This window comes from Lactuca virosa, chromosome 2 (assembly GCF_052849685.1).
Source record: "Lactuca virosa cultivar CGN04683 chromosome 2, Lactuca_virosa_CGN04683_v6, whole genome shotgun sequence".
NCBI classification, from domain to species: domain Eukaryota; kingdom Viridiplantae; phylum Streptophyta; class Magnoliopsida; order Asterales; family Asteraceae; genus Lactuca; species Lactuca virosa.
The window spans coordinates 249,430,736-249,440,071 of record NC_136427.1 but is presented as its reverse complement, the minus strand read 5'-3'; the positions used below and the strand labels follow the sequence as shown (position 1 = coordinate 249,440,071).

At 35.2% G+C, this 9,336-nt stretch overlaps 1 protein-coding gene across 2 annotated transcripts; it reads right to left on the bottom strand.

Moving 5' to 3' along the window:
• Positions 1 to 5,219: 5,219 nt before the first annotated feature.
• Positions 5,220 to 7,834, bottom strand: LOC145160737 (Nucleotide/sugar transporter family protein). Of its 2 annotated transcripts, none has more exons than XM_079080042.1 (9): positions 7,557 to 7,834; positions 7,383 to 7,430; positions 7,072 to 7,192; positions 6,592 to 6,776; positions 6,421 to 6,488; positions 6,208 to 6,340; positions 5,904 to 6,065; positions 5,543 to 5,815; positions 5,220 to 5,456 (listed from the first exon to the last, which is right to left on the bottom strand). In XM_079080042.1, the coding sequence occupies exons 3-9, from the start codon at positions 7,190 to 7,192 to the stop codon at positions 5,361 to 5,363; spliced, it is 1,038 nt and encodes a 345-aa protein (XP_078936168.1). In that variant the 5' UTR covers positions 7,383 to 7,430; positions 7,557 to 7,834; the 3' UTR covers positions 5,220 to 5,360. The 2 variants fall into 2 exon arrangements, with proteins under 2 accessions (XP_078936168.1, XP_078936167.1); XM_079080041.1 differs by having other exon boundaries at positions 7,610 to 7,834.
• Between the last annotated feature and the right edge of the window lie 1,502 nt (positions 7,835 to 9,336).

The following is a 9,336-nucleotide window of genomic DNA, read 5'->3' as shown; positions in this document are numbered from 1 at the left end:
AGTACATACCAAATATAGTTATGGACTTAGACATTAATCCAACATGAGCTTGGTGAGAAGGTGTGGCTCCTTGAGGATGAGAAATGCAAGTTCGAAGAGCATTATATTGTTCTAGCTGTAGAGAAGCCTACTACTGAAGACCAAGTAATTAGCTTGGATGGGGAGGTGGAGTGTTTGTTGCAACAAGTGGGAGATCTAGTGGCAGAGAAGGAAGCAATGGAAGTGCATGCGTGACAACAAAGAAAGCAGCTGGCGGTCGAAGCGTCGATGAAGAGAGCCTTGGAAGAGCATTTAGCCTGGATCCTTCAAGAGGGGATGGTTCGGGTAGATGACCGGGTCATTGAGAGTGAAGAATTTTCGCTTGGGGTCCGGCACTAGAAGGTGGCATGTGTGGTCGCCGGTATTGAGAGCGGTAAACAGGCGATGCGGAAGCAGTTGGCTACCAAGCTCAACAAAATCCATTGAAGCAATCCCTAGGCTTTCCTAGGTTCCCAACCTCCCCCTGCCACCAGCTGCTAAAGAACTCCCCATAATTTCAGTCACCCACCTTATGAATACAATCAAATGCAACAAAGCTTAGATAATCCTTCAAGCAACAGACTCATCCCTACAACGGTTGGACTCAGACAAGAGCTACGCAATAGGGTCAAATCCATCACTCTGAGATTATTCAACCTTTGTCACATGTGACTTGATGTACTCACTTGGTAGCTAACTCCCATCACCTAATAGTTCCACAAAGCGCAAAGCAAGCAACATTTGTGCAGTAACACTCCAATCCATAGAATAACCACAGGCATCCAATCCCATGCACTATTACTCATGCTAGGAACTTCCACCCTCACTTCCGGCTGCCTTATGCATGCAAATTATACACAAAACAGGATCAAATAGACTGTCGAATAAAAGAATCTACCCTAGGAGCACATCCAGACAAGGGGCATGAAATAAGGCTGAATCAATCATTCTAGGGCTATATGATCCTAACTGTATACAATTTTTAAAACATACACTTAGCAATTACTGATACCAATAACCATTCCCAACCCAGCATGTCATCCAATGTTCTCAAGACTACACATCATCACATATCAGGCCAATCTATCACTGACTAATCATTACTATCATGCAATCCTACCAACTCACACAATAGGCATATAGAGGCATCTCTCATAGCATTCTATCATGCAAAAACTGAGCAGATCCCTAGCCCTAACTAGCATGTGATTCATAGATTCATAGACCAAATCATAACAGACAACATGTATGTGTATTTTGGGAACACTTACTTGAGCTCGACTGATTGCATGCACCATACCCTTTTCTTATCTTAGAAAACTCTTTCTTAAAAATACTTTTCTTTTAAAAACTTTACCAATTCCTCAGTTTGATTTCAGACACACCCGAGAGTATGTCTGAATCCCTCAAACCAAGGCTCTGATACCAACTTGTAACGTCCCAAAAATCATGACATAAAAATTTTTGTTTTTAGATTAATAAATTGTTAATACATATCTTTCCCATAAAACCAAGGTAACCAAGATTTATCAAAACATCATCAAATCAGAGTAATTCATAGAATGCGGAAACATATGGTGTGTGCTCTGCAATCTTCTCGAGCTCTTTCATTTGAAAACCGGAGTACCTGAATAATAAACTGAATACCGTAAGCACAAAGCTTAGTGAGTTCCCCAAAATATCATATAACATACAACCACATAATATCATGCGACATACATATAGTTGCCATGGGCTCCCCCATGGTCTTTTACCTAGAATGCCATGGGCTCCCCCCATGCTCTGATATCCAAGTGCCATGGGCTCCCCCTATGGTCTGATATCCAAGTGCCATGAGCTCCCCCATGGTCTTCCATGCAAGTATCACAGTGACAACTACCATTCCGCATAACAAGTAATGGGCCGGCATTGGTGTCTTCGACCCATGGATATAGTGATAAGACTCACCTTGCACTACTGAAACAGACAAAAAATCCCTGGCTACTAACTGACAGATCCCCGAACTATCAAAGTCAAAAAAAACACCCAATCAACAATTGGGTTCCAATCCATAACCATAAATCCATTCTTGGGGTAAAAAGACCATTTTACCCCTAACCTAGCTTGGTCCAAGACTAAGGCCCAAACTCACAATCTGTAAGGCCCAAAGGCCAACTAATCAACCAAGGCCCAAATATGGCCCAATTTTCCAAATTGGGCCCAAACCCCTTACATGGGTCTTACCCTAAAGCCCAACCATTTTTCCTAGTCCAAAACACTTGTACTCAGATGACCCATTAATAACCCAACAACCAAGCCCAAAAGAAAGCCCAAACTTGAAGCCCAAATGCAAAATCCCATCTGACTGAGTACGCCCCGGGTACTCAGTGAGTACGCTAAGCGTACGACCAAGAAACCCAGTACACCCCGTGTACGAGGAGGTATGCCCCACGTACTGACCCTGCCCATAACCAATCTAGAAAACGTCTTAATCCTTTAAGCCAAGACGTCCAAAACCTCAGAATAGCTAAATATAAGTGACTTGGTCCATAAAGTCGAAGGCTTTAAACCTTTGCATGGCTTAATGAAGCCCAACACCAAAGATGAACTCCAAGGGTCAAAATCACTCCCAAAATGTCTTAAAAACTTATTAATACCTTAAGACCTTAGTCTAAGTCATAAAGTTCCTAACTTTATGACTTAGCATGACTTAATAGAACCCAAATCAAAACCCTAAGTCCCAAGCTTCACCAAAAGACTACCAAATCATGCATGGAAGGTTTATACTCATCAAGATCCAAACTTTATGACTCCATAACCCCAACAAGGGCCAAATATGAAGCTCAAAGGTTCTGGAGTAACTTCTACTCACAAGAACCACCACAAAGGGACCAAAATCATAACAAAATGCCACCTAGTTAGATCTACAATAAAGAGTTGTCAAGGTTGAGACTTTATACCTCCAGAAGTTAGATCTAGGTGAACAAAGCCTGGATCCGAAAGCTCCAAGTCAAGCAATGACTCTTCAAGAAGTTCCTTCTTCCTCCTCAAGCACCAAAAACACACATAAATCACTTTGAAGCTCAAGAATCACTCAAATGGGGGCTAAGGGTCGATTTCTAGGGTTTAGAGGGATGGGGGCTGAAGATATTAGGGTTAAGTTATGAGATAACGAGTTTAAATAGGGTCCAAAACCCTAAAATAGGGTTTGGGTCTGACTGGAGTACGCCCAACGTGCATATGGTACGCCCAACGTACTCCGAAGAGCATCCGCGACCATCCTGGTCAGTACGCCCCGCGTACCCCGCTAAACCTTAAAACCACCAAACTTCCGAAGGGCATAACTTTTTTGTTATAAGTCCATTTCCGGCGATCCTTATATCCACGGAAAGGTAATGATAATCCCTACACTTCTATCAACTCATACTAGCCTTAAGACCTTTCGAACAAAAATCCAATTTCCAAAAAAGCTCGAACTGACACTTTACCAAAATACCCCTAGGCTCCAAAACACAAACCAAACACACGGATCACTTCAATTACATCACTCTCACCCAAATGGGCCTAGATCTCACCTATTCAAAGGCCCTAAGCCTTATGATGACCGATCTTCGGGCCGCAGCCTCGAATTAGGAATCGATTCAGAACAATGCGTTACACAGATGGTCTTCTCTGCACAAAGTAGCATCCACTTCTTAGGTTTATACTGTGAGTGAGACGTATTATAATAAAAAAGCTTATAAAGTAAAAAAAATGCATAACAAAAGGCAGACAACCACTCAAGCATTTTAGCGAACAAATGGATGGCAAAAAGTAAACACATAATACTGATCGAACAATAACCTAACTTGGAGAAACAACAATCATAAAACCAAAAATATCGTACCCTACCAATCAATAACTTAAGAAAAAATTACAAGAATCGATTTGAAGAAAGTATTTGACTGTAGGGAAGAAAGACGAATCAAGAACACTTTTGAGAATATTAAGAAAGGGTACGATTGGTTGGGGTGCAGAAACAATAATACATCTTCTGAGCTTTCGACTTTTGGAAAAACCCAAATTAAGCCTTCAATAACCTCAAAATTAACGAATAGAAACAAAAATTCGAAATTTGTCAAACAAGTCAAAATAGTTTCTTTCCATTTTTGAAAACCGTATAGGACCGGCCGCTTCAACCAATTTAACTGGGAACCAGTCCTAGATCCGGTTCTTAGAGGTCAAAAAACCTTCTGTGTTGTGAACCGGTAAAAATTGATAATTAAAAAAAAATCATTATTTGTATTTTTATATAATTAAAATTAATAATAATGTAATTATGACATCATCCGGTTTTTGAGACCGGTTAGACCAACTAAACCATCGAACTGGTAAGACGGCTAGTTCGGTCTCCGATCATGTTTTTAAAACCTTAGTTTCTTTCTAAAATATGATTGTGTGATCATACTCTTTTTTCTTGTAGTTATTTGGCACGTTAGCTGAAAATCTTAGCTTATAATCTAGTTTATCAATAACTTATTAAAAAACTAGTTTACTATGTATGTATGATAGTATGTAGTCATTGGCTTGTTGATAATGTGGAGAAATCATGTGTTAGAGTCATTACCTTTGAAACATAGTACATAGTACATAGTAGTAATATAGAATTAATATTAAATATCTAAAACATTCGGTAGTTTATATGTTAAAAATTGCTACTTTTCTTAGCATTTAACTCTTTGGTATTGTACTTTGTCCTTGATTGGCATTAATTTGGCCCTTGCATTTATTAAAAATAGATGTTGAATACAGGATATGTCACAAAAGAAAATTACGTTTCCTGATAGTTTTTGTTTGATTCAAAGAAATTGTTTCATCAAAAGTACTAATTTGTTTTTAGGAAAACAATTAAAATATATATGACCTTTCCATCATTTTAAATTTTAATTTATCTAAATAACTCCTCCCCGCTTAACATAAGAACTCTAAGTTATTTTGCATAAAGCCAAACACAAGATATGCTTGAATCATTTCTGTTTTTAAAGCTCTTTCTACAAAGAAAAAACAATCACATAAAATTGATGACGATGAGCGATTGTTGTACATAATTTCCACATGAATGCTTATTGCCATTCATCTGTAACACTTTTTTAACAACGACAAAAAAAAAAAAAAAAAAAAAAAAAAATTGTTTTGTCGACATTACTACAAATGTGATATTAGTAATTGAAGCCATGTGAAGATAAAACAAATACATGTTGATGTTGTAGATTTAATTTTATTTAAAAGAATCAAAATTTCATGATACTCAATTGAATTACATGATAAAAGGAAAGGAAAAATAAACACATTAAAAATCCCCTATATAGACCAGTCGCTTTAGCTTAAACAAGGGAGTCTTTAGTTGCTTTCTTCACTTCAAAATGATTTTCTTTATCTTGGTGTCCCAACAGAGGTGTATTACTATCTTTATCTTTAATCTGAAAATATATTTAAAAAAAAAAAAAAATCATTATCATGATCGTATGTGGGGTCCGATTTAATTGGATTAAAAAATAGGGGGTACCTGGGAAGCCGGAGAGAGATCAAGCATTTGTTTCTTTTTGTTTTCATGTGTGCAAAAGTAGGAATACAATCCCATTCCAAGAATGGCAACAAGGATTCCAATGATGTTTCTTTGAGTGAAAGGGTCATGTAGCAATGTATACCCGAATCCAAGAACAAGACATGTCTTTAAATGCCCAAGTACTTGGTATGTTACTGGTGATGTTTTTCCAATCACCAAAAATGTACTAAAATTCACCGAAACCGCAATCACACATGAAAGTATTATAAATCCCTGCAACACAACACACATGGAAGTTTGTTATAAATTGGAATTAAAATGGAAGAAAAAGGGTAATGTTGGAATTGGAATTAATTATTACCAAAACAAGAGGCGAATATTTGAAAGCAAAAACATATTGCTTGGTGAGGTATTGGTCTACCATTGGGCCTGTGACAAACAGAATAGCTGCTTGGAATGGTGCTGATTGATATAGCAGCTGAGTTGATGTCACATTTAGTCTCTTTTGAATTGTGTTTGTCAGCTGATTTTTTCATTCTTTTGTTAAGAATAACAACTTTGAATAAATATTTTTATTCTTTTTTTGGATTTAATATATATATATATATATATATATATATATATATATATATATATATATATATATAAAGTGGGAGGTAGGATACAATTTGACCAACACATGTGGTCATGATGGCTAGAAGTGAGAGAACTGTGCCAACAAAATTGAGCTGAAGATCAGTCACTGATGCAATTCCAACTCCAACAAGTAGGAGGAAAAGAGATAACTTTATTTTCTGGCTGCAATAATTCAAAATAAACATATATTTGGTAATCACTAATCACTAATGATCAATATATATAAAAGTTCATTTAATTACCTGAATTGTTTTTTCAAGAAAAGAGTTTCTAACAGAACAGTGAAAGGAATGATTGCAAGTTTGGTCATCTGTCAAACAAAATACAAACCAGAAATGCATATGCTAATTTGAAACTGTTCATGTAAGGGTAGTATTGGAAATTTGAATGCTTGAGATTGAAGAAAGACAAACCTGGTAAAAGCCAATGGAGTTGAATCCAAGGCTCAAGTTAAGAAAACCAATTGAAACGCCATTTAGAATGCCAAATAGGATTACAGTCTTCATATCAATGTTCTTGTTCTCAAAGAAATTCAAACGATGTGCCACATGAAGCGTGCAATATGTTACCATTAGATGCCAACTAGTCAATGTTGTAGCTACCAAATCAAATCAAAAAAACAAAACCCTAATTTAGCATGTGTATATTATACACACAAAAGGGTACCAATATTTATGCATAAAGTATAATGATAGTTCGAATATGTCGTGTATCAAGCAAATAATTAGGCAATATCCAAAAGTGATTAAGTTGTTCTCAATGACAATGATGGTCTAACAACCGGCCATTTAGTAGAGGGGATTGATGGATTTTTTTTTTTTTTTTTGTTTATAATACTCAAAATGGTTACTTGAAATGGAAGTAACAACGAAAGGAAATATTAGAAATTTTACCAAATGGAAAACCAAGATTGCTCATCAGGGCTTTGTTGACGATGACTATGGATACAGATGATGCCACAGATAGAAACAACGCACCAATAACCCCCAATTGATACCCCGTCAATTCTCCCATCTGAAACAGAAAATAACATGTAAACACAGAGACCTAATTAGTTTCTTATTTGATTGAAAGCATACACATATTGGTCACATAGATACATACAGAATACAATAACAAATGCAAAATAAGGAAAATACTAATTTCAGTTGAGGAAATCAACGTTGCTAAGAATTTGAAGATGAATATAAAATTTCCAATTGACCTTGATTGACGTCGGAATTGGTCTGCAATCCGAAAGACTTGGGAGTGCCTGCAATTTTGAAACAAAATAAAATTGAAACAAGTTTGAATCTTCATGAAAGCAGTTGAAAATGGAGTACGAGTACAACAAAGATGGCGCCAAAACCAATACACGCGAACACGAACATATACATACGTTGAAACAAAACAGGTGATTGATTATCAAAAGGAGGAATCACTGAATCGGACCTTGCGAAATGTACTTAGCGATTAGAATTAGAAACACAAGAGGCTGTTAACAAAAACACAGCATGTGATGGTGGATTACGTAAGTTGATGATTACTCCAAATGAAGCAGAACGTGAGAGTGTTGTGTGAGAATTGAGATTGAATCAATGAATATGGAATGGAATGGAGGGGGGGGTTTATATTTTTGTGTTCCACCATCTGCATCGGCTGTTGGCACCTAAAATTGAATTTCTTCATTGTTTTATTGCTTCCATTTGACGCCAAAACTAACACGCAAACAAAATGTGTTTTTATTTCTACACTATCATCAACATGACAGTAGCCGTTATCATTTTTAAAACTACATTTCACTTTACAATTACAAATCATATCACCAAACTTACCTTTTTCAGTTTGGTAAATTACATTAAAAAAACATTTTTTTTTTAAGAATTCACTTCTCAGAATGAAGGGCATATCTACATCCTTTAAATCAAACAAAATATTTCATTATATATATATAAAAGCTTAGGTTATTCTATTCAAAGTAATTATTGTGTTATTGTATGCATAAATATGGGCCAATCATTTTACTTATTTTAAGAAAGTGATTAATACATATTATTGAATTAAAAATAATCGAAAAATAACATCTAATTTAACTAGAAGGGTATTTTAGTCAATTAACATAGATTTAATAAAGGAAGTTTGCATATTTTAAGGGATCATAGATTCTATTAATTTTAAAAATCCAATTTTACGAATTATAAGATTTTTATTTCGGACATTCTGACAGAATATGTTTGAATATATTCAAAAATAAAAAAATTCTTGAACCATAAAATAATAAAAATATTCTTGAACATATTTTTCTTGTAGAATAACAAATTCTCGAATCAGCAGTTGAAGAATTAAAACAAAAATTATATTAATTCTTATAGAATACATGTAACAATTGCTAAGAATTACATTTATTGTTAAAGAATAAAACTAAAAAACTTTCAAATCGGGAAAAAAATATTAAAATCTAACAAATACACAAATTTATTCTAAAAGAATAATGTTGCTAAGAGGCGTCGTTCAAATTTCGTGGTCCGTTCTTTAAGCATCAGCTTCTGTGGAAACAAATCTAATGAATAAATTAGTGAGAAAATATTCATATTCCATTCCAGCATAATTGGAATTCGTGATTCCATTCTGATAGAATTGGAATTCATTTACCAATAATTATATTAATTCGGGGCATTCTAATAGAATATGTTCATGATTATCATGAAAAAACATTATTTTCTGATAGAATACTATAAACGAAGAAATACCATTCAGTTGAAGCATTTTAGCGAGCGCTTGGTGTGCATCAAACAACTTTCAATTTCCTGTAAAAATTAGACAATCAGAACAAATTCCCAATAAACCTAAACACATCGAGTCTATCAGAAAATCATTGTACCTTACATTCGTTTCTATCAGATTATCGTTAATCTATGCCTTGGAGTTTGTAAATGTAAGCAATTTTGCATAGGTTTCGTTCAATGTTATCATTCAAGACTGTATTTTTGAATCATCCAACAGAAGAGTGTATGATCAACCTACTGTTTTAGAGTGGAGTCATCATTTTGTTATAACCACATACAGGGAAAACAAAGAAATTATCGGGACAAAATAGATCACCAACTTATAAAATATATGTACACATTTAGGGATTTAAAATCCTAATGTAATGAAGAAGAAGAAGAAGGAAGAGGATA

What these genes read in the sequence shown, in the direction of transcription:
- LOC145160737 (XM_079080042.1), bottom strand. Translation starts at nt 7,192, where the DNA reads ATGGGAGAATTGACGGGGTATCAATTGGGGGTTATTGGTGCGTTGTTT. An exon ending in ACTCCATTGGCTTTTACCAG is followed by an intron (nt 6,489 to 6,591) that starts GTTTGTCTTTCT and finishes TTTGTTTGACAG; the next exon opens with ATGACCAAACTTGCAATCAT. An exon ending in AATATTCGCCTCTTGTTTTG is followed by an intron (nt 5,816 to 5,903) that starts GTAATAATTAAT and finishes GTTGTGTTGCAG; the next exon opens with GGATTTATAATACTTTCATG.